Source organism: Mus musculus, chromosome 17 (genome assembly GCF_000001635.26).
Source record: "Mus musculus strain C57BL/6J chromosome 17, GRCm38.p6 C57BL/6J".
NCBI classification, from domain to species: Eukaryota; Metazoa; Chordata; class Mammalia; order Rodentia; family Muridae; genus Mus; species Mus musculus.
This window is the reverse complement of record NC_000083.6, coordinates 56560971-56584937: the sequence shown is the minus strand read 5'-3', so window position 1 is coordinate 56584937 and position 23967 is coordinate 56560971. Positions and strand designations below refer to the sequence as shown.

Below are 23967 nucleotides of genomic sequence, written 5' to 3'. Positions count from 1 at the left end.
ACCCAAGCGCAGTGTGCGCGGCGGCAGAGACGACGTAGGCGCGCCTCGCCGGCTCGCGCTTGGCCGCGGACCAAGACGCATGCGTGCTACAGGTCGTGCGCCTGCGCATCACTGTCGGAGCGCTGGCCGTAGAGCGGTGGCGTGCGCAGCCGGGCAACGCTGCGAGAGGCAAACGGGGGTCAGTGAGCGTAGCGAGGCGGTGCGCGTGCGCATTAAAAAGAGGGTGGCGACGGGGCCGGGGGGGGGGGGGGGAGGGGGGGCTTACGACCGGTTGCGCATGTGCACTTGTACCCGCGAGGCTCGAGACTGCTTTGGCGTGCGACCTAGGAGGTGCGTCAGAGCTGTGCGCCTGCGCAGCCGCAAAGGGAGGCGGGAGGAAGCGAGTGCGTTTTCCTCTTCGGCAGCGCCATTTTGTACTACCTCCGAGCCGCCACAGCTGGTGCCAGCGAGTGGAGGGGGTTCCGGAGCGAGTTGGGAAGTCGCGGAAGCGAGGATGGCGGAACCCGGGACCGGGTCGGGCGACCCCGCCTTTGGTCCGGGCGCCTCGGAGAGTGGGACGCGGCGGCTCAGCGACCTGCGGGTGATCGACCTGAGGGCGGAGCTGAAAAAGCGGAACCTGGATACGGGAGGCAACAAGAGCGTGCTGATGGAGCGGCTGAGGAAGGTGAGGGAACCCGAGTGGCGCCGTGGACCCGGGCACGTAACTGCCCGCGCAGACTCGGGCCGGCCTTCCCACCCCGAGCCCCCCCCCCCGACTTCGGTCTGTGCTGTCAGTTACCGAAGCAGCCGAGGCTGTGTGACCTTTACTAGTCGCTGCCCCTCTCTGTGTCTCGCCTCCCACTTGCCCCGGGATTTGCAGGAAGCCGGGCCTTGTTGAGTAATCGGGTGGCTCTGGGCACGTCTCCATGATGACCTTGCACCTGCAGCTGTCTTTTCCGCCACCCTAGTTTTACTCTTCTGGGGAATCTATCAGTCAACCCCACTGTTGGCGGTGCCCAGTGTCTCTGCACAGACCATGTTCGCTCCCAGGTCCGGTCCCCTCGCGCTTCCCTGGTCTTGGAGCCTAGTTGTCATCTCGAGTCAGCGTAAGATGTCACTTTCCTCCCCCTAGACAAGAAGTCTTGTCTACTGCCCTTCAGCGCTTGACACAAGCTTGCCTCTGTGGAACAGGGTCCTTGAGGGTTAGGGACTCCTGATTGGCTGCAAGTAGAAGGCGCCAGAATACTTTGAGGGAAAATTGGCCAGCGCTTTCTTCTTCGGTCTATGTTGTTTTTCCTTATCAAAAATCAGCGCCTCCCCTCCCACGCAAAACTTTTTTTGGAGAGCTACTGTGGCCCAGTGTGGCCTTGGACTTGCTGTGAAACCCAGACTAGACTTCAGCTCTTGGTCTCCTGCCCCCCCTTTTCACTTCCAAAATGCTGGAATTAAAGGTTTGCTTTGTTATGGGAGGCCTTTTGAGCGCCCCATTCAGCTCTTTGCCCTGCCTGAATCAAGGACAGGTTTCCTACCATCATCCCTGTGTTTGATGAAAGAGCACACAAGATGAGCGGTCACCAACCCTGATTTGGGGTTAATACTTGGATTTTATTCTATTTTTTTGTCTTGGGTTGGGGATTACATCTAGGGCTACAAGCTGCCAGGTCATGTATGACCACAACCTGCTGACAGTGACTCTGCAACCCAAGCTTTCAGCTTCCCTTTCTCTAGGTTTTGGGTCTTGAGCAGGGAAGGGGAGCTGGCTGCTAAATGTGGTCTTAAGCTAGATTGTGAACACTTGCAACTGCAAAGTTGCTTCTTAAAGAACACTTTGTGTCAACCCCTCCTAAAAGATAACTTTATTTAAAACTTCATACTCTTTCCCATCAGGCATTTAAGGAGGAAGGACAAGAACCTGAGGAGGTTGGAATCAGCTGGGGAGCTGTGAGCAAGAGGGCTGTAAAGAGAAACACCAAAGGTACTTAACTGCCTGTGCTTGACGCTGGGCCTGGGGAATGGGTGTCTGCTCTGCTCTGTGTATGTGTAATATGCATACTTAGATGTGCATGTGTGTGGGACAGCCATAGTGTCACATTGTGTCCACCTTAGGTTTTGTTTTTGTCTTAAGGTTTATTTTGTGTGTGTGTGTGTGTGTGTGTGTGTTTGTGTGCGCGCTTGCCTGCATGTGAATGCACATGTGTTTGGTGCCCACAGAGGTCAGAAGCAGGTCTTGGACCCCTTAGAACTGGAGTCAGGAATGGTTACCAGTCTCCATGTGATTCCTGGGAGCTGAAGCCCATCCTGTATGACAGCAGTTAGTGCTCTTTCTTAACCGCTGATCCATCTGTCTACATAGTGATTTGGCTGGGCTGCTGACCTGTGAGGACCAGTGTCCTCCATCTTCAAACCCCAGCACTAGGATTATAAGTACCCTCATGCCCAGCTCTTCACGGGTGCTGGGATTGAGCCCAGGCCCCCAAGCTCAAAACAAGAAATGTTTTTGCCAGCTGAGCCATCTGCCCATTGCCCTGAAGTCAGGTTTTACCAGTGGCTTCGAGGACAGCTTTTCATCAGCATTCTAGGCTGAGGCAAGAGAATGGCCAATTCCAGGTTGGCCTGGCTACATGAGACTCTTAAGGGCCAGATATGGTGGTGCATGCCTTTAATCCCCAAACACCACTGCCCCAAACAAACCAATAACTGAGGGCTAGTGAAAAGGCTCAGCTACCGAAGGTAGAAGCTCCTGAATCTGAGAGTTGTTTGATCCTTGAGACCAGAAACAACTGGCTCCCAAAAGTTGATCTCTGACATCCACATTCACACTGAGGCGCACATATGTCTAACTGTGCTCACAGAGACAGCCATAATCATTTTTTAAAAAGCACTAACCTGGAGACCTAGTATAACCCTGGCTGCTTGTGTTGCAGACACTTGCCTGACCTGCCGCAAGCATATCAGATCAGTGGGCAGCATTGTCAGATGAGCCTGGGGGAGGTCTGGCATGGTTGAGAGGGTGCCTCCATGGGCAGAGCTATGCCTGTCCATCTCTGGAGGTGCTCAAGAATGTGGTGTTTGGTGTGATGTGCTAGCCCATGGCTTCCAGGCCAGGCCAGAGGCTCTGGGATGATAGAAGTGAGGTTTTAGCCCACAAGACACTGTTAGTGATTCTCTGAGCACCACTTTCTGGCAAAGTGGGAAGAAGTTCCAGGAAAGTCACAGTCACTCCCTCTCACAAGTGGGGCTGGCTCAAACAAGGGGTTTGGAGTGGGCACGTGTTTGCAGAAAGCCCTGCATTTGTCCCAGAGCCTCTCAAATACGGGTGAAATCACTGCATGAAGAATAGTTCTGACCTGTTTAATTCTTGTTGAATTGGGTAGTAAATATGTCCCTTGTGCTGATGTTAAACAACCATTGGTATGTCCTTTCTATGTCCCATGAGGGTACTGCACCCACCACAGAGGGCTTGAGTATTCAGAGTCCCATTCTCCAGCTGAACTGCTCTGAGAACCATAGAGTTATCTGGTTCTGAGAATTTAACCAGAGCCACCAGGCACTGCCTAGGTATCAAGCTATAGTCTTGGCCAGGATTTGGATATCTAGTCAAAGTCTTAAGGATTATTAAAAGTTGACATTTCTTTCTGTGCCTGTGAGGATTGGTGTGCACATATAGGAGGTACAAGGTTAACAGTGGGTTGACCTCAGTTGTTGTGCATGGTATTTCATGGGGTAGATTCTCACTGGCCTGGAGCCTGCTGATTCAGCCTGGCTGGTTGACCATCAACTCTAAGGATCCTCCTGTCTCCACCTCCCCAGCATTTCTCAGATGACATCTACCCTAACTAGTTTTGTGGGTTTTGCATTTTATTTAGTGTGTGTATGTGCGTACCCGTGAGGGCATGTACACACATAACACAGTGCAAGCACAGAGACCAGAGAGAACTATCTAGGAGCCATTTCTTTCCACCATGTGTAATCCAGGAATCAGATTCAGATGGTCAGGACTGGCAGCAACTGTTTTACCTACTGAGCCATCTCATACTCCTTTTAGCCCCCCTCCACCTCCCCCCACCCCCACTTTTGTTTTAACATTTTAATAACTGTGGTGGCCCACATGAGGTATCAGAGGACAGCTTTATACAGTTGATTCTGTGGGTTGAACTTGGCCATTTGATTCCAAAGGGAGAGTTGGTAATGTTGGGGATGGCATGCCAGTGGGTAGCTGGATCAGGAAGCTGGATGGTCATGTTTCCATCCATGCACAGGAAGCTGAAAGAACAGAAATGAAGTGAGGCTCTCAGAGCCTCTCACAATGACAGACTTCTTTAGCAAGGTTCCTAAACCAGCAGTTCTCAGTCTGTGGGTCACAACCCTTTCTGATCAAATAACCCTTTCCCAGAGGTTACCTAGTACCTAAGACCATTGGAAAACAGGTAATTTACAATTCATAATAGTAGCAAAACTACAGCTACAAACTAGCAATGAAAATAATTTTATGGTTTGGGGTCACCACCACACGAGGAACTATATTAAAGGGTGACAGCATTTTGAAGGTTGAGGACCACTGTCCTAAAGGTTTCCTAGTCTCCCAAAACAGCGTAGTGAACTGGCCACAAAGTGTTCGGATACCTGGCATCTGTCATTCAAATCTCACCTGGCTTTTATCCATTGGCCTGGGACTGCTGATTCAGTGTCCAACACTTTGTCTGCACCTTCCCAGCCCTGGGATGACAGTGGATCACCACACCCAGCATTTACATGGATGCTGGGGCACTGAGTTCAGAGTCCATGTTAACCACTGAGCAGTCTCCCCAGACAATTGTTCTTTTAGCAGACGATGTTCAGGTTTTGTTTGTGGTTTTAGGACTTTCCCAGTATTCAGTGTTTGGAAGTTGTCTGATGTGTTGGCTGTTGAAACAATAAAACAGATGGACAGAAGGCCTCCGGATTTGAGGACCCACTGTGTTTACACTGTGGTAGTGTTAACGTCCTGTGTGATGCCAGGGTTGGAGGGTTGAGGAAATGAAGAAGCATCCTGGGCATTGCATGATAATCATATCCATCAGAAATGATGGCAACTACAAGAGGCTGCACCTGATGCTGCTCCCTCCTCCTTCCAGGTGTCAAGCTTTGAGTAACTCTCAAGAGCTGCCTCTGTCTTCCTTGGTATAGTAGGACACCCTACAGAGTTTGTTTGTTTTCTTTCCTGTTTTTTTTTTTTTTTTTTTCCCACAAAACCGTTAGTGCAGTGTTCTGTGTACTGCAGATTTGCCCACAAAACAGTTGTGTAGCTAAGGGGGCTCGGTCAGCAGAGCTCTTGCCACAGAAACATGAGTGTGGGACTGAGCTCAGATCCCTATTAACAATGGGAAACCAAGTGTGCATCCATAACCACGGTGGTGGGGAGGTAGGCACAGGAGGGTCCGTTGGGTTTGGTGGTCGACTAGCCACGCTGAGTCAGTTGGCTCCAGGCCGACTGGTGAGGTACAGGTGAGACCCTGTACTAGGAAATAATATGGGTAACAACTGAAGACCCGTTGTTGACTCAGAACACCCCGTGCAGCTGTGCACGTATCGCACATGACCAGTGCTAAGTTGCAGAGTGAGCATGCAGGCAGGTACCAGAGTGCAAGTAGACCCATCGACAGTCCAGTGTGTCCACAGACAGCACTGCAGGTGTCCCACAGGCTTGCATAGTCCAGCCCAACTAGCAATGAAGTTTCCAGACCAGCCTAGCTTTTTTTTCCCTCTGTTTTTTGAGGTGTTTAGTTTGGGACAAATATGAGCTCTCTTAAAGCTGTTTTTATTGCAAAGTCTGAGCACTGTGCTATGGTGATTGAAGCCTTGGCTTAGACACCGACCAAGACAGAGTCCCTGCAATATGGGCAAATAGCTAACAATGTGGAATTGTATTGTCACCTGTCAAAAAATTGAGGCTGACTCTGGTTTCTAACCCAACTGACACTATTCTATAACTAGGATCCAAGATGGAGGAGGAGGGCAGCGAGGACAACGGCCTGGAGGAAGATTCCAGATATGGGCAGGTGTGTTGGGCCTGGGGGCGGCACATCTTCCCATGCCCTAGGGTCTTGGTGACTGACATCCTCACTCCCCTCACAGGATGGGGTTGTGATTCTTCAGAGTTCACAAGACAGGGACACCATGGATACAGGTGTGCCAGATGGGATGGAGGCTGAGGACCTCAGTGTGCCCTGCCTGGGGAAGGCCGACACCGTCAACCAGATTCTTCATGCTTTTGATGACAGTAAAGAGTACGTGGCCGCGCAGCTGGGACAGCTTCCAGCTCAGCTCCTGAAGCATGCTGTAGGTAACTTGCAGCCACGTGTGTGCCAGCGGCCCCAGGGGCTCAGCATCATGGCTACCTAGGCCCTGGTAGAAACAGACCCCGAGTTTAATACCTGGTAGGGACTGTAGGCCAGTGGCCACTGCTGCAGCATAGTGCAAGGAGTGCTGTGGACTCACAGGAGATGGGTGTGTGGGTGGCATGAAGGCTGTTCAGGTCACAAGGGCTTTTAACTGCTCTGGACACACACTCAACAGAACAGTCTTACCTGGTGGTGCTGCTGTCTGCTCTGAAGACCTGAGGCCAACCCAAGTCTGTGCAGGTTGCCTTTGCATGATGCTCACAGTTGATTCCAGTGGTATTGTGGTTTTGTTCTTGAGGGACTTGCTGAAATTGAGCCTCAACTGAGGTCAGGGAATATAGGAACATCCAGTGGGTCTTAGATAAACTGGAGGACCCCTGCTCAGCATAATCTGAGTGTATGGCCCTGTGGAGGCTCTCTGGGCTGCAGGAATTTTCATGGATCCCAGGGTGAAAGGAGAGCAACACTCCCAAGTGGTCCTCTCTCTCTCTCTCTCTCTCTCTCTCTCTCTCTCTCTCACACACACACACACACACACACACGAGTCAGCTGAGCTGACACAGTGATGGGCACTGGTGAGAGTGGACATAGGTTGTGTAGGAAGCTGTGAGGTACAGGCTGAAGTGTTCACAACTCTGGCCTCCATGAAGTCATGTTCTGATTCATTTGCCAGGTGGATGAGGAGGTCTTCAAGAACACTCTGGAAGCTTCCGTGTCAGACCTTAAAGTAACTCTGGTGAGTGGAGTCTCCCTGTGGTTCTTGCAGTTTAGGAGACACTGATGTTCCATTGGCTGGTTACCCTGTGGCAGTTGCCTGAGGGACAGTTAGGGGAGCAGTTGTACCTTGGCTTACATTTCCAGGGACTGAAGTCCAAGGTCAGGTGACTTGCTATATGTCTAAGAGGAGGCAGACTATTATGGCAGTGGGAGAGTATACCAGAGAAGGCTGCTCCCCTTCATGTTGGCCAGGGAACAGAGGGAGGAAAAGACAACAGAGGCCTCTCCTTCCCCAGCCAGTATCTTCATGTTTTATGTTCACAATCCACCAAAAGAAGGAAGCATTGGTGGGACCAGAACCCTGTAGTCTAGTCACCTCCAACCTTACAGTGTGGTACAGATGGTAACTGGAGCCTGAATTTGGAGGCTGACACATGGGTTGTGGAGAAACTGTGAGGTGGGGCTAAAGGGCCAGGCAGCTGGGTTCTGTAAGTGCCTGGGTGGTTCCCAAAGAAATCCAGGCTTGGAGTTAGAGTAGCTGAGTTCAGGGATGAACTTAGTGTGGTGGTAGCCCTGAAGCAATAATGGATACAGCTCCTGGTATGCAGAGATGCCTGTGCTGGAGACTGTGAGGTCCCGGGCCCCTGCAGGGAGTACAGCCGCTGTTCTGAGTGAGGAGACAGGCTTCCTTAAGTCCCAAGCTCACTGAGGGAGGTGACCACTGTCTAGTCTCTCTGTGTCTTTGCCATTGGCTACTTTGTAGAATAGGGTTCAATTTCAGGCCCAGAGGGGTTTTTCAGCCTGGTACACAAGAGCACTTTTTCAAGGTGTGGCTGTCCACTGAGAAGCCTTTAAGTGGATAAGGCCTTGGTGATAGATGTATGCATGGGATCTGTGGCTGTGTTATTTGGAGTGACGTGTACCCTTCTATTACCCTTCTATTCTCTCTCCAACAGGCTGATGAAGAAGCCCCCATGGAACCAGGTACTGCTGAGGCAGGCACAACAGTGCGGTTTGCGCCCCTGCTGCTCGCACTTAAGTCCTGTCTGTTCTCAGCTGTGTTATGGTTTCATAAATCACCCCAGTGGTTGACCATCCCAATCGCACAGGATCAGAGATTGGAAACCCACTGTATCACCAGATCTGTGCGTGTGCTGTGGCAGCCCAAGACAGTCTTGGGGGCAGATGCGCCGCTTGCATCAGGCCATGCAGAGTGGCAGTAAGTGGCCACAAGGTGAGGCAGCGAGTCCACACACAAGACAGATCTTGTGATACCTTACCAAGCCAAAGTCATGGGGTTGATGCAGTTAAGGCAGGCTGAGGCTGTGGTAGGGGACTTACCCCGGAAGCCACCAATGTCAGAAGAAAAGCGGGTTTCTGCCAAGATGTTCATCATCAGCCCCTATGGACTGCCATGTTCCCAAAGGTGAAGAGCGGTTCAGTAGCCTTGGACTGTGGTGCTGACCGCACGCAATCCATCAAGCTGAGAGCAGCAAGCTCCTCAGTAAATGGTGACTGCCATGGCTTCAGCACTGTGGACATTGGGAAGGAATGTGCTTGATGGAAGACACAGGCGTGACGGAACCTCTGAAGAAAGCCGTGGAAGCTGCGCTGTGGTTGTAGGGTAGAAGTATGGGGGGGGGCCCACCTCTGCCACTGGCGCAGGCTGGGGGCGCCATGGCCGTGGGCGCAGGTAGGGTGCAGGCGCTGTGTAGCGGGTTTTCCAATCTCTGTGTAGCCAGCAGTTCTGTCGGTGTGAGCAGGGCCGCAGCGCCCGAGCCGCAGTTGTGATTGCTTTATTTCCCTGGTGATTAAACCTTGTGCCATTCTATTCCTGTTAAATCCGTAGAAAATGAGAAAATACTCGACATTTTGGGGGAAACTTGTAAATCTGAGCCAGTAAAAGAAGAAGGTTCGGAGCTGGAGCAGCCCTTTGCCCAGGCCACGAGTAGCGTGGGGCCAGACAGGAAGCTGGCGGAGGAAGAGGACCTATTTGAGAGCTGCGGCCACCCGGAAGAGGAAGAGGAAGAGGAGGAAGAAGATCAGGAAGAGGAGCAGGAGGAGGAGGGAGATTTAGCTTTGGCCAGCAGCAGCAAGTCTGAGTCTCCAAGCACTCGGTGTCAGTGGAGCGAGGCAGATGCCCCGTTAGCAGTAGTGAAAAGGGAGCTGGCAGATGCGCCGGGTGGAGGTGGAGGTACTCGGCACAGGCGGAAGCGCAAGCGAAGGCGGAAGCATCAGGCGCAGGCAGAAGCTCTGGGCACAGGTGGAGGTGCCGGGATGAACTGCGAGCCTGTAGGGCTAGAGGAGCCAGTTGAACAGAGTAGCACGGCTGCCCAGCTCCCGGAGGCCACCAGCCAGGAGCTGGTGCGAGCGCCCACGGCAGCCCTGAGCCCTGAGCCCCAAGATAGCAAAGAAGACGTGAAGAAGTTTGCTTTTGACGCTTGTAATGACGTCCCTGCGCCTCCTAAAGAGTCCTCAGCCAGTGAGGGCGCTGATCAGAAAATGAGGTTTGTTGATTCTCAGTCCTAGACCAGACGCTATCTCCTTTCATTGTCACTAGGATACATATGAGCTGTTAGAGCCTGCAGTCGGCAGCCACTCTGCCCAGCTAGCTCCTTCAGGCAGCTCAATGTCTCTGCATATATTTAATGGGTGATTGGTTTTCCCTTACTCAACCTGCCATCGTTGGGTTCTTAAATTGACGACTGGTATCGTCAGCTAATCTGAATTGCTCTGTAGGGATTTGACATTGTATGTGGTCAGATTTTTCAACATAAACTCACAAAAGGTGTCTGTCAGTTTAATGTGAGCCTAGTTCCCTGGTAGGTATTCAGCTTGACACATTTCTATTGTAAAATTCGCTCACTTTAGCTTTTCTGTGTTGCAGTAACATTCATTTTTGTCTCTAGCTCTGTTAAGGAAGAACAAGATATAAAGCCAGTCATTAAAGATGAAAAAGGTAGGTCTCTCTTGTCCTGTTGCCATGTGGTAACTCAGGGAGGGGATGGGCTCCAGGCTGCCACACGTGCCAATTGTCCATGCACATGGCACTTCCCTGAACCACTGTCAAGATTCTGAGGGTTTATGTGTGTTGTTCTGTGTTGTACATCATGGTAGTATGTCTAGACAGGAACATCTGCTCTGTAAGTGGCAAGGAGGCACCTATAAGACCCCTTGAGCCATCTTTTCAAGGCTTCTCTGCCATGGGGGTATTGCTCTGATTATTTCTTGAGTGAAGAGCCTGCTGGCTTCATGTAAAGTGCCTGCAGTATGAGCCCAAAGACTCTTGATTTATCCCCGGTGCCATGTAGAAAGCTAAACAGATGTGCATCCCTGGAGAGGTGGTGCAGGAGGAGCACTGAGCTTCACTACTCCACCAATCCAGACAGCTGTGAGCTGCAGGTTCATTGTACTGTGTCTTGGAAAGTAAGGTAGAAAATTATTTGAGGAAGACCCTTGGCCTTCACACTCATGCACAGGCATGGCAAGGGAATCTTACAGTTTATGCACCATGGGGATAGGTCCTGCCACAATGGTGCTGATAACCTCCTCTCTCCAGGCCGTGCCAGCTGTAGCTCAGGAAGGAACCTGTGGGTCAGTGGGCTGTCCTCCAGCACCCGTGCTGCTGACCTCAAGAGCCTCTTCAGCAAGCATGGGAAGGTAGGGCACCCTACATCTGCCTGCTAGCAAGGTGGGGTTGGAAAGGCATCTCGCTTCCTAGCTTTTAGTGTCCGTTTCCTCAGTGTTTTTATATTTTCTCTTGCTCATGCTGAAGGTGGAACCTGGGACTTAATGCATGCTTGGGACATGCTCTGTCACTGACTGGACCCACCCTCTTGGTATGAACTTGGGGAAGGCTCTTGTAGCCCTTGGTGGCCTGGAATTTGCTGTGCAGACCAGGCTGATCTAAGACTTGGACCACCACTCCCAGCTCCCCTGCCCTGTCATTCTGAGTTCTCACAGTTGAACCGTCTGCCTTCTTCCATATGTGAGACAGCTGTGGTGACAGGCTTGTGCTACTACTTGAGTCCTGAGGGCAGAGATGAGTTTGTAGAGTGCTCCCCTTTGGCTGTCACGAAGTCCTGGGGTTCATACCCAGTACTACATACAGTAAATCTTGGCATTCCTAAGGTGGAGACATGAGAATCAGTTTCATCCTAGGCAACATTGTGCTTAGAAAACCCAGGTTCCAGCAGAGAGTAGCTTCATTCTATCTTGGCTCTTCTCAGGACCATGTGAGGACAATTCCCTCTGAAAGGTCCTTCTGAGTCTAAAGCCCAAACATTATTGTGTGCCACTGATCAAGCTGTTGGACTCCTCATCCTTCAGCCTGAAGCACTAGAAACTTGAGCAGGTGACTGGGTCCAACTTCTCAAGGTAATACACTTGAGAGCTTCCCTCAAGCACTTGGGGACAGAAGAAATTACCCTGCGATAAATGAGTCTGAGCAGTGGTACACAGTACTCTGGGCAAGTACCTGGGCATGGGTGTGGTCACTGCAGAAGTCTTCATTATCCCTGGGTGCAGGCCTAGGTACCTTTCCCACCCTCAGCAGTTGTCATACCCACTACAGGTGGTGTCCTTAGACAGACTCTTGGACCATAGTTAGTTTTTGGTTGTTTGGTGCTGCTGTCCTCCATGCACTTTGGTATGTATAGAGGCACCTACACCCTGAGAGCCAGTGAGTATGTGTGTGCATAATTCTCAAGGCCAGAACCGTGAGGACAGCAGGGCGAAGGTCAGGTTTCAAATACAGTGGTCAAAGGGTGTTCCCAAGGCTCAGACTAGGGGTGCAGCAGGCCAGTATGTATCTAGAAACAGCCATACCTCCAATATATGAGAAAATGCAAAGGCTCAGAACTGGATGGTGTTGCCCTGGCTTAATGCCCTGACTTAAGCGTTGTGTTCCAGGACACATGCTTCTTTGTGTTAGATACTTGGTGCCTGGGGTTTGGAGGGCACATGGTGCCATTCTTCTCTCCGACTTGGGTCCCAGGGCACCATGCCCCCAGGCCCCATCTGTTTGTCTGAATTTCTTCTGTTGAGCACATGTGTATGTCTACAAGGGATATTCTTGTGCTGGAGTACAGCCCCAGGTTCCAGAGCACAGGATGATGCCAGTTCCTGCTTTGCCATGTTCACTTTAGTAGTTATGCTTGACACTAAAGGCTCAGGTCTGCAGCCCACTGCCCCAGGCTCTTCCTGCCCTCAGGCCGCCTCCCTTGTGCTTCCTGACTGAGGAGGACAGCCTTGTTCTTCAGTGGACAGATACGTCCTGTCCAGCTGCACTTGATTTTTGTCTTTTCAACTACCCACTGCCTTTTTCTCCCTACATTTTCAGTTCATTCTCCCTCCCTGTCTTGGAGTGTTTTCAGAGGAATACATTGGGTTTTCTGGGCTCTGCTTTTCCTGCTCCTATATTAGGGACTCACATCGTGAACCCTCTTGGAACTCTGCAAATCATTGTTTTCATGGGATTGAGGCAGGTGCTAAGTCTGTGGCCTTGGACTGGTGCCAAGTTCCCTGCCCTTCCTCACCTCCCCAGCCCTGGTTGGTATCTCCCAGTTCTTTTGTTTCATTCTGGTAGATTTCTTTTGCACTTTCTGCCATGGTCTCTACTATTTAGTGCCAGTCACTGTCTTTCAGTTCATATGGTTTGGGGGGGGGGGGGGCCCTACACCTTCCTGACATACTGGGCTACTTCTTGGCTGAACAGATTCTGGTGTCCACCAGGTTTATCCCATGTTACCCGTGGCTGGGCACAATAACCCCCTGTCCATGTGGGCAGGTGTACCAGCTGCTGGCTGTCCTGTCTGAACTGTGAGGGTCCCTCCTGCATAGCTCCCCATGCTTGAGTCAAGGCACCACCATTCAGTTCACAGCCTCTGCATTTTCTCATGTCACCTGTAACCCACCTAAGTTTCCCTTCCCTGTCCATGTCCTGGAAACTCTGGGTCTGCAAAGTGTCAGCCCTTCCCTATGGTACAGTGGCTGCTGCCTTCAGGGGGCCTGGCAGGGGTCAGGTGCTACTGAGCAGGCACTTTTGGCTATGCAGGGTCTGACTAGGTTTCATATCTATCCGTGTGGTGCTCTACTGGCTCTGTGTACTGTTTGAGAATCTTAATCTTGTAAGGCAAACTGCTCTAACAGATTAAGATTCTCTAGAATCCACAGAGGTTGACTAACTAGAGCTGAGTACCGAGGACAACAGCAGTTATGGGTGTCTTCTGTTGCTTGGTCTATAATAAGCCCTGTGATTTTTGTGACAGAGGCTAGATGCATCCTTATATAGGTGTGTTCTTTCCCTTGGAGGTCATCGGAGCCAAGGTGGTCACCAATGCCCGCAGTCCAGGGGCTCGGTGCTATGGATTTGTGACAATGTCCACGTCAGATGAGGCCACCAAATGCATTAGCCACCTGCACAGAACTGAACTACATGGGAGGATGATCTCTGTGGAGAAGGTGAGGTGTCTGGCTGTGTCAGCCCTAGCAATAACAGGGTTGTGTTGCTCCCATGTCACCACCACCCCTTTACATTCTAGGCCAAGAATGAACCCTCTGAGAAGAAGTCGTCAGACAGGAGAGCATGTGACCAAAAGGAGAAGGTGCCAGGGCCGGACAGGCCTCACCCTGTGAAGATCAAGACGGAGAAGTACAGTGACGTGGCGGCCCTGTTCTTTGGGGACCCAGTGCCCTTGTACACCCCACTTCCTAGCTGGTAGCCATGGGACAATGCAGTCCTTAGTCAAAGCCTAGAGCCAGACAGCTTGTTAGCTTTTTCTTCTTAGCCATGAGAACTTTCCAGACCTGGAAGGGCTTCCTGGGCTGACTCTTAGCCCAAACATGCGCCAGCTTTCCCAGCTTGCAGCGCTGGTTGCCACAGTATGGACTTTGAGCAGGTCATCTGTCCTATCCTGATAGATACCAGGTATTCCCTTTTTTATTTTTATTTTTTTCTTGAAAATATCCCAGTATGTCATGCATCCTTACAGCACCCTGAGATGCTTTAGCAGCTTGGAGCCCAGAGCCTCAGGATCGCTTTTGCCAAAGGATTTGGCTTATGTTTTCAGCAGAGATGGGCACAGATTTGGAGGTCTGGCGAGTGCCTGACAGTCTCTGTTGTCACCATCGGGGAGACTTTGGCAGGAGGGCTCTGCTGTTGGGTGTCACATGGGTAGTGTCAGTGCAAGTGGGGCTGGGCTTTCTATGCAGGTCATTGGGGAACAGGCTGGCCTCAGAGTGCTCAAGTCCCATAGTGAGGATGGCAACAACTAGCCATAGCACTGAGAATGTCCGTGTCACTGCGATCAGGCATCAGGTCATGAGGCCAGTGTGGGGGAGGCAGGCTCTGGGGAATACCCAGCAGCTGTCCACCAAAGCATAAGTGAGGTCACGACTCACTCTAGGAACTCCTGGCTATAGCTATGTGGCCAAGCATGGCAGGTGGCAGGTACAGCATGCGGAGGCTTATTCCAGTACTGCCATCTTCAGGTCTGGTAATAGAAGAGTGTTTTTTTCCTGCCAATGAAAGGATTATGAGTGTTACTAAAAATCTTCCATTATATGATGCCTGGAAAACCTCTTGGGCTCGGAATCTCATTAATAAACAAATTTAGGAACAGACATATATGCAGCCTGGCAGTGGTGACGTACACCTTTAATTTCAGCACATGGGAGGCAGAGACAGGTGGATTTCTGAGTTCGAGGCCAGCCTGGTCTATAGAGTGAGTTCCAGGACAGCCACAGCCAGGGCTACACAGAGAAACTCTGTCTTGAAAAAACCAAAAAAAAAAAAAAAGAAAAAGAAAGAGAGAAAAAAAGAACAGACATATGCAAGCCTGAAGGTGTGATGTATAGAATTTAAAGGGAGAACAGGATCACTGGAAATCTACAGATGAGATGTCAAGAGGAAGGAGAATGGGGGAAGAATAAGGGCGCCCAGAGCAGAAGGGAGTGTAAAAAGTTAGTCCAGGCTCTTGGCAGCAGCTGAGAAGAGAAGAGGCAGCAGTGTGCTCTGCCTCAAGCAAATGCAGAAGGCAGATGCAACCCACACTAGAGTATTAGCACTCCATTGAGATGGTGCTTCTGGGAAGATAGAGCGCCATGCCTGGGTAAATACATGTGTGCTTGGTGTGTAAGAGTCTAGAAACTATGGGAAGCAGGTCAGTCCAGGCTCCCTAAGTTGCCTCTGGACTGGCATCATGGGTACTCTGTCCTGCTTGTCAGCATGGAAGTCATTTGGTGTTAGTTTATTGTGAGATAGTGTCTCACCTTGTAGCCTAAACTGGCACAAAACTCAATCCTGCTTTAGTCTCTCAAAAGCTAGAGAGACAGGCTTACCCACTATGCTTGATTAAAATTATTTTTCTATAAGAGTTTCAATAAAAGTATAAATATTTTTAAGGTGGCTCAGCTGATAAGGTACTTGCCACCAAGCCTGATGGCCTGACTTTGATTACTAGAATATGCATGACAGAGAAAACCAGTTGTCCTCTGTCTCACATGTGTACATTGTGGGTCTACCCACACATGAAAGCAAACTCTTGGCTGGGAGTGTAGCAAGCCCTGAGTTCTGTCTATAGCACCATGAAGAACCAAGTATGATGTTACACCTGTCATCCTAGCATCTAGAGACAGATGAATCAGGAATTTGAGTCCAGCCTCTGGGTTCACTGAGGAGCTAGGTTTCAGCAGCACTCTGCCCTGAAGCTTCCAGCTTTTTAGGCTGCCAGAGGGGATCAGGAGTGGTGCAGGCCACAGATCCTCCCTTTTCCTGCTGGGTGGGGCTATGTGGCTCCTGTGGAAACCACTGGGAGCTATAGCTGACTATTTTCAACAGAACTGTGATCAAGAAGGAAGAAAAACTGGAAAGAAAAGAGGAGAAAGGGCCAGAAGACATTAAAAAGGAGAAGGATCAAGATGAACTCACACCAGGAGCTGCTGGTCATTCTCGAGTCACCAAATCAGGTAAGCAGCATCTTGGATGGTAGTGGAAGAAATGGAAGCCTGATGGGGCTCAGGGTGTCACGGGCAGGAGGCAGGCAAGAGTTGTCACTTGGCTGGGTTAGCTGCAGACCATGTGATGGAACTGAAGGATCTGTGATGAAGCCTAGTGGCCCTGGTCATCACCCACTGCTTAGAACTGTTGTCAGAGAGATTGTGATCAAGGCCACCTTGGACAGCGTAGTGAACCCCTGTCACAAAATCAGAGCATCAGATGTACAGCAGGCTGAAAGTGGAGTCTAGTAGTAGGCCCTGCCCACACAAGAGGAAAGGGGGCTTGTGTGTGTAGTCCAGTTTCTCTGGGGTCCTGTCCTGTGAAGGGTACGGTAGATAACCCTAGAGCACAGGCTGCTCTCAGGGCCGAGGCAGGAGGGACATTTTGGCCCATCTTAAGATGAGTAAAAAGCTGATAGTCATAGCCCAATAGCCCACCTCTTCCTGGGACAGCTCCTGTTGTGTTTGTGAATTTACCTGTGCTGTATGGGGGGGGGGGGTGTTTTCCACTGAACTCTAGTTCCAGCTGGCATTCAAGTGGTTCTTGAGTTCTAGGGTCTGGTTCTCAAGGCCTGTGTTGAGCCATCTACCTGGCCCCAGTTCTTGTGTTTATTTCATGCTGTTTGCTCCCATGTTATAGTGATTGATTGTACTTCTTGTTGTAGAGTTTGCCCAGGGCTGTTTCATCTTCTGTTGAAACCAGTGGCTCCCCTTCCTAATGCTGGAGAGAGCTGTATTGTGCCGTGTGGCTCCTTACCAGCAGCTAGAGACACTCTTCTCAACAACAAAAGCTAGGAGTTTAAAATAAAACTAAAATTGCTGGGTATCTTTAACCCCGGTACTCAGGAGGCAGAGGCAAGCAGATCTCTTGAGTTCAAAGCCAGTCTGGTCTACATAGTGAGATCCAGGCTAGCCAGGGCTACACAGAGAAGCTCTGTCTTTAAAAAATGAAATACAGCTTCTTGTGTGGTGATTCTCTCCAGAGTCACCACAATCGTCCTAGTACTTACAGCCTGGGCAAAGCAGTGTAGCGACGCCAGCCAGCTCCTTGGGGACAAATGGGACGACGCGCTTGCCACCCACTGAGGAAATGTGCCCATTGCTGGGAGATACATTCATCAGGGACACACTTGTTATGGTTTGCAAGGCAGAAACAGCATTGAAAACTGAAGAGGGCCATGGACACAAGGCTGAGGTATAGAGTGCCAGTATGCTTATCATGGCTGTGCTTTCCCTGCAGGAAGCAGAGGCATGGAGCGTACAGTCGTGATGGACAAGTCCAAGGGCGAGCCCGTCATCAGTGTGAAGGCCACAAGCAGGTCAAAGGACAGAGTAAGCATTGACAGGCAGATCTCTGAATTTGAGGCCAGCCTGGTCTGCAGAGAGTTCCAGGACAACCAGAGCTACACAGAGAAACCCTGTCTACAAACAAAGATACCACAGGTTCAGAAGAATCTTAGTCTAAGCATGAGGTATACCCTCCCCTCTACCTGGAAGGTCTGGCTTGGCTCTGATCTGATGTTGGATTTTTTGGCAGGGGCTCTGTATCCTAGGCTGGCCTTGAAATTTTAATCCTGCTGTACCCACAAGTGCTGGTGTTACTAGTGCCCATCCCCCCAAGCAGTTCTTTAAGGTTTAGAATAGCCTGACTTTAGATGTCCTGTGGCACCTGTCACTACTCTTTGGTGAACACTGAAAAGCCTAGTACTTGGGATCTAGGCAGGCTGGCGTGTGCCAGGCTGGCTGTGAAACCTCAGAGAGACCCTGACCTTCTGCACTGTGCTGCAGCTGCTGTTGGAGCCACAGCACCCTGCCTATTTGGTTCTCACTGGGTTGTTCTGGTCAGCAGAGCTCCAAAAGTCAAGACCGAAAGTCAGAGGGCAGGGAGAAGAGAGACATACTGTCATTCGACAAGATCAAGGAGCAGCGGGAGAGGGAGCGCCAGAGGCAGAGGGAGCGTGAAATCCGGGAGACAGAGCGAAGACGGTGAGCAGGGTTCTGGCGGTGACCTGCCTTGGATTTTGTCTGCTTGGAAGTAGTTCCTAGTACCATCAGATAATGTGACGGTAGTGACCCTCACATGGCAGAGAACACCAAGGCCTTGGCTGTACATGGACCTTTGGCCTCAGCAGACCCTGGTGGGAGGGCAGGGACTCAGCCAAGGCCTCTGGGGTCTGGACAGGAGGCCAGAGGCTGAGTATGGGCAGCACTCAGGCCACAAACTGAGGTTTCAGCCACCCGTGTGCAGGGAGCGGGAGCAGCGAGAGCGGGAGCAGCGTCTGGATGCCTTCCAGGAGCGACGGGAGAAGGCTCGCTTGCAGCGGGAACGGATGCAGCTCCAGTGCCAGCGGCAGCGGTTGGAGCGGGAGCGGCTGGAGCGGGAGAGGCTGGAGCGGGAGCGCATGAGAGTGGAGCGTGAAAGGCGCAAGGAACAGCAGCGCATTATGCGTGAGCGGGAGGAGCTGCGGCGGCAGCAAGAACAGCTGCGTGCTGAGCAGGAACGGCGGGCACTGCGCAGACCCTACGACCTGGATGCTAGGTGAGTACAGATACCAGTCCTGCCTCCTCTCCCCAGAGGACAAGCATGTAGTGCTTTTCATTGGCCAGCACCTTGTATTGCCCAGCCACTCGGGGAGAGGCTTGAGGATCCACTGTTGTGCTCATGCAAGTGTTCTTGCTGATAGTCGGCTCCTAACAGCCTGCCTCCATCCTGAGGTACCTTTGGCAACTGTGGGATGCTGCTGCCACCTTGAATTAAGTATTTTTGCAAATTGCAAACCAGGAGAGACGATGGCTACTGGCCAGAAGGGAAGCGTGCAGCCTTAGAGGACAGATACCGAGACTTTCCACGGCCAGATCACCGCTTCCATGACTTTGATCACCGAGATCGTGGCCATTACCAGGAGCATGTCATAGACAGGTGAGCATGTTCCCCTGCACCAGTTCCAGCTCCTCAGACATTATCCAGTGCATGGTGACGAGTCCCTATGCTCTCTGTGAAGAGTTCATTGCTTCCTGGGACCTCCACAGGGCAGCCACAGGTGGCACTGGGGAATACCAGGTCTAACACCGACCAGGTGGACCCACACCAAGTACCCTGTGCCTAACTCTTAGTATCCACATGGTGGCTCCACTGTCCTCTGCCCCTTGGTTGGGCAGGACAGCCTAGCCTTCATATTCTAGAGGAGGAAGCAGGTTGTAAGGGGTGAGGGGTCACTGACTTTGATCTCACTGGCTGGACCTGCCTTCTCCCAACTGTAGTCTCTTTCTTTCCCTGAGGACTTCCTCAGACTCCCCAGACTATCTGTATTTCAAACTATCTTAACCCTGTGCATTGATGGGAATGTGTGGCAAAGCCTGCCTGGGGCAGGTCCTAGACAGTCTCTCTCAGTTTCTCACTTGTTGGAGACTTACTGCCTGTTCTGTCTTGGTCCCACCTCCAGAGGAAAGCCTTCCACCTGCCATTGCCATCCCTGGTGCTGTGTCCTAGCATATAGCCAGTGCTTGGGGAAAAGCCAAATCTTGTCCCCAAGGGAGACTTCTGCTTCTACCCCCACACACCCACCTGCACACGGCCATACCAATGCCCTGTTCCCTTTGCAGGCGGGATGGGTCCAGAACCAGAGTGGAGGAGCGGGATGGGCAGGTAAGTCTGAGTAGCCACCTGTAACCCCCTGCTGTAGGGTTGGGGAGAGGGGCTGCTCCATTCTGAGTCTCGTCTGATAAAAAGACTCAACTAGTACTTGCTTGGGAAACTGGTGTCTTTGTTCTGGAGACCTTCATTGCAATGGCAGCTTTACAGCCATGTGGGGAATTGGCCATAGGCTTTGCCCCATCTGATTTAGCTGGTTGCTAGGGTCCTGACAACACACTGTGGCCCAAGTCTCCAAGGAGGAGGTTGGGTCCTTCAGGATGGGCTTGGGTCAAGACAGGGATTTAGAAGTAGATCATCTCCTGGGGGCCCCCAGAGCATGTTTTCTCATCACCTGTCAGGAAGGCTGGTTTTGAATTACCAAGAGAGCCCTGGTGGTTTATGCACAGGCTGAGCTACCATGTTCAGCCCATGCCAGCCCCTGCAGAGCCACCTCTTAGGCATGCTTGCCATCCAGCCTTATAGCACTTCTAGGGGACATGGATTTTAGCTCAGTGTGAGCAGAGGCATGATAGAATACAGAAGCCAAGCACTGTGGGCAGACCCAGAACCCATGCTCTGTCTCGTGTGCCTTACAGTACTACCCAGATGACCAGCACAGCCATGGAAGGCTCCTAGAGCACCATGCTTGGGATTCCGGAGACGGCTGGCATGGCTACAGCTCTGACAAGAAGTTGAATGAAGGCCAAGGGCTACCCCCTCCCCCCAGGTAAGTATTCTATATAGGAGGAACCTGAGATGGGTTTCTGGGGTGTTCTCAGAGGGAACAATGAAAGCTCCTGCTATCCTTGGCTGCACCATAGAGACTATGATGGCAGGTGTGAACCTTGTCCCTGTTCTGTGCATGGCAACAGGGTGTGAATCTCCACTGCAGTAGGAGCCCGTCAATGCATTGACAGGCAGTAGGAGCACTCGTGGTTAGGTGGTTTGAGGTGGAACACAGGCTGGGGTTCCACACAGTCCTCCTGCCTTAGCCTCCCAAGCACTTTCCTGCTTCCCTGTTACATACTGTCTGCTGTCAGTTCCTAATTCCAGCCTGGATTATACTGCTTTCATTTTGGAAAGCACATACCACCAGCAGCCTGCCCCTTACCCACCCAGGGCTTTTACCCACAAATCCACCACCATGGCTTTGCAAGCATATATGGTGAAATGCATACATACACTTGATCTCAATGAACACCGTGTCCTTGAGACCCTTCCATGCTGTGGTGTGTTTGGAGGCTGTGCTCCTATCTACTGTTGAATTCCATACTGTGGACATTCCCATTTTCTACCCATCAGGCAGTAAAGCAAAGTGTTAATGTGCTCCCTTTTAGCTGTGGATCATGTTGCCAGCACATGCCCATGTGTTTGTATCAGCATGTTTGCAGTAGTGGGTAGGCCCAAGTGTGGACCACTATGGCTTCTTGTGGCCCTACTGTGTGGCTGCCTTGGTGGGTGATTGTTCTTCCCTGGTGGTGCCTGGTGTCCTCCTTGCCCACCCCTGGTCACAGTCTGTCTTTGAAGATGCCCTAGAGTTGGGCTCACATCTTTGGTGTGATGGGAAGGGCCTGGGGCAGCCATTTGTCACCTTGTATTTGCAAAGGGTCAGCCGAGAGTGGGCGGAGCACAGCTCACAGTTGGAGGAGCAGCAGGTTCCTGTCTGGCACAGTGCTGTGGACACAAACATGACGGGCCATGAACACATACGGTGGCGAGGTACCAAAGGGTTGCAAGGAATGGGTGAACACCAGGCCTACCGTGCAGGCAGAGTCCACAGAGCTCTCTCTCTCCTGCAGGTGCTGAGCGGGGCCTTGCAGGAGGACCTGGGCATGGGCATGTGGCAGCAGGCCGGGGTGGCATGGCTGGGTAAGAAGGTTTCAACGTCTGCCACTGCCTTCCTCCTTTCTTCCCTCTACATGTGTGCACCCTGGTTGGGCTGGCATTGGCAGGCATGGCCCTTGCAAACTATCTGCCTTTGTTCTAGGCAAGGCAGCTTTGCACACGGTGGACATTCCCAGGGCTATATTGTGCCCAGTGGTAGACTGGAAGGTGGTGGCATGGCCAGCCAGGACCAGGGTGGCCGAGTTCCTAACCCCCACCCTCACCCCCACTTCACCCGCCGCTACTGAACTGCTCTGGACCAAACCCTGCTGCTGCAAGTAGGCAGAGACTGCAACTCCAGCCACCTCCCACTTGTGGAACCCTCACAGGTTCTGCCAAGTGTCGATGTGAACTCACTCTCCTAGTGTTTTTAATAAACACAGTCCTGTTCTGCTGTTTGTAAGACAAGGTTTCTGCTGCCAGGCATTCTGCGTCCCTCTGACCCATTCCACCCTGCCCTATTCTTGTGGCTGCAGCTCTGTCCTGCCCTTGGCCCATGCTCAGGGTCCAGGTCTTCTGCCCCACATCTCAGACATGGCGGCGCTGGAATCAAAGCTCAGAGGCTGTGGTGTTAGAGGCAGCTGCAGAGCCGCCAGCTGCCCTTTCTCCAGGACCAGTACAGAAGCCTGAGCCGCCTTTCCCTAGCAGCCTCCTTGAAAGGCCACAGCCTGGTGGTGCAGGCACTATGTGCCTTCTCAAGCAGTGTCGTCGACCTGCCTATGCCAGCGGAATAACCCACCTCTGGATTTGTTCCTCCCAGTCTGAGCACAGGCTCAGGAGTGAGAGCATCCAAACCCTTGTGGCTGTGGCACTGGTGGCCATGGCACTGGTGACGTCTTACATAGTGAGAGGTCCTTGCATGGTGACTGACAGTCTAATTGGTTTTTTTTTAGTACTTGACCCTACCACTAGCTGCCTATGAAGTCAGAGTCCTTTAAGCCACAAGTTTGGTGCCCAAACCTGCCTTCGGCCATCTCTGAGGCCAGGATACCATTTGTCCTCTTGGTGTCTTTTCCACCAGTGCTGAGTGGCAGCAAACCTGCCTCTGCATATCTCAGTCTGCCAGAGCCCACCTTGCCACCAGCACTTCAGTCAAGTGAGTCTCCTTTCACTAGGGCCCTGGTCATGTGGGCACTCTGCATCCTATACCAGGTAGGCCTGGCCTGACAAGATCTGTCTCCAAGGCTATATTTGCAGAATGGCAAAGCCAGCCTAGGCTAGCAGGTAGGACTGAGGGCTACTGAGCATGTCAGCAGTTCCAGTGCTAGAGGGTGTTAGCAGTTCATGTGTCATCCCACCGCCAAGGCTGAGGCAAAACCAGTTCAGACAGGACATTGTACTTCAAGGACATAGTGCTCAGTGGAATGAGCCAGACACTACTGGGCCCACTACCAGAACATCCCCGAAGTCCTCAGCCACAGAAAGGAAGTGGCATTGTGGGTGCTGGAAGTTGGGAAAGGATACAATTAGTGTGAAAAGTAGACGTAGCTTTGTTGTGCTGAGATGGAATCTTTAGGAGTTGGGTGGTGGGCATGGCCACCCAGCCTTGAGAATGAGCTTTCTACCCTCAAGCAGTGTCCTGAAAAGGCTAAGATGGTAAGTTTGGGGTGGTGTTTTAAGGGGATTACCCTCTTTGGGCTGACTGTCCTCAAATTCATAATTCTGTCCTCCCAGTGTGTGCCACTGTACCTATCCTGCTTGCTGGAGGGCTTCTAACAGTGCAGAAAAGGTTTATAGTGCTTAGTATACAGCAGAAAATGGTGACTGCTGTGACTGCTTCCTGTATCCAGGTTCCAAATCCTGTCTACCTGCCCATCCCTATGGTCTGCATCTTTTCAGATGCAAGAATTAGGGTCCAGAGTGGGCATTTTGCCTGTGTGACCTTGTACAATCCACTTTAAGAAACCTGATCACCAGGTATGATGGGGTAGGCCTGAGATCAAGGCCATCCTGAACAACCTACCAAGTTCCAGGACAAGAAAAAGAAATCTGATGGCACTGGTCAGATCAATCACGCCAGCAGTCCCTGGGTCTGATGACACATGGAAATGCTATCCTGGTAACCTTAGACAAGTGTGGCTACGTTCTTCAGGGACATCAGAATTACCTAACACTGGTTCTCTGGGTTCTCGCTTCCCAGGTGATCCCTGCATCTCTTCAGACATGCTAGGACCCCTCATGGGACAAGCATTAAGGAACCTGCACCTACTGTGCACACTGTCTGTGGTTCTTTATGGAACTTCTGTGACCTGTATCCACTTGCTCCTGGTCCCAGTTCTCTCAGGCCTATCCCTTTTTAGATACCTGCCTGTCCCCTACCCCTGACCGTCCTTAGGTTACTTTTTTCTTTTCTTATTAAAACAAAGTTGTTCTTTT

General features: G+C 51.5%; 1 protein-coding gene across 9 annotated transcripts; it reads left to right on the top strand.

Annotated features, from left to right (window-relative positions):
• Positions 1 to 262: 262 nt before the first annotated feature.
• Positions 263 to 23967, top strand: Safb2 (scaffold attachment factor B2). Of its 9 annotated transcripts, none has more exons than XM_006524157.3 (21): positions 267 to 664; positions 1867 to 1954; positions 5953 to 6017; positions 6094 to 6297; positions 7033 to 7095; positions 8033 to 8060; positions 8926 to 9583; positions 9986 to 10035; positions 10636 to 10736; positions 13389 to 13538; positions 13619 to 13728; positions 15916 to 16043; positions 17314 to 17405; positions 17920 to 18059; positions 18322 to 18612; positions 18856 to 18993; positions 19677 to 19719; positions 20304 to 20434; positions 21314 to 21426; positions 21507 to 21576; positions 23732 to 23967. In XM_006524157.3, exons 1-21 carry the CDS (start codon positions 278 to 280, stop codon positions 23733 to 23735), a joined length of 3054 nt encoding a protein of 1017 aa, XP_006524220.1. In that variant the 5' UTR covers positions 267 to 277; the 3' UTR covers positions 23736 to 23967. The 9 variants fall into 9 exon arrangements, 5 of the variants coding, with proteins under 5 accessions (XP_006524220.1, NP_001025150.2, NP_001342392.1 ...); NM_001029979.3 differs by lacking the exon at positions 23732 to 23967 and adding an exon at positions 21695 to 21996 and having other exon boundaries at positions 353 to 664; positions 17923 to 18059; NM_001355463.1 differs by lacking the exon at positions 23732 to 23967 and adding an exon at positions 21695 to 21996 and having other exon boundaries at positions 353 to 664.

What these genes read in the sequence shown, in the direction of transcription:
- Safb2 (XM_006524157.3), top strand. Translation starts at nt 278, where the DNA reads ATGTGCACTTGTACCCGCGAGGCTCGAGACTGCTTTGGCGTGCGACCT. An exon ending in GGCGCTGATCAGAAAATGAG is followed by an intron (nt 9,584 to 9,985) that starts GTTTGTTGATTC and finishes TTTTGTCTCTAG; the next exon opens with CTCTGTTAAGGAAGAACAAG. An exon ending in CAGGAGCATGTCATAGACAG is followed by an intron (nt 18,994 to 19,676) that starts GTGAGCATGTTC and finishes TTCCCTTTGCAG; the next exon opens with GCGGGATGGGTCCAGAACCA.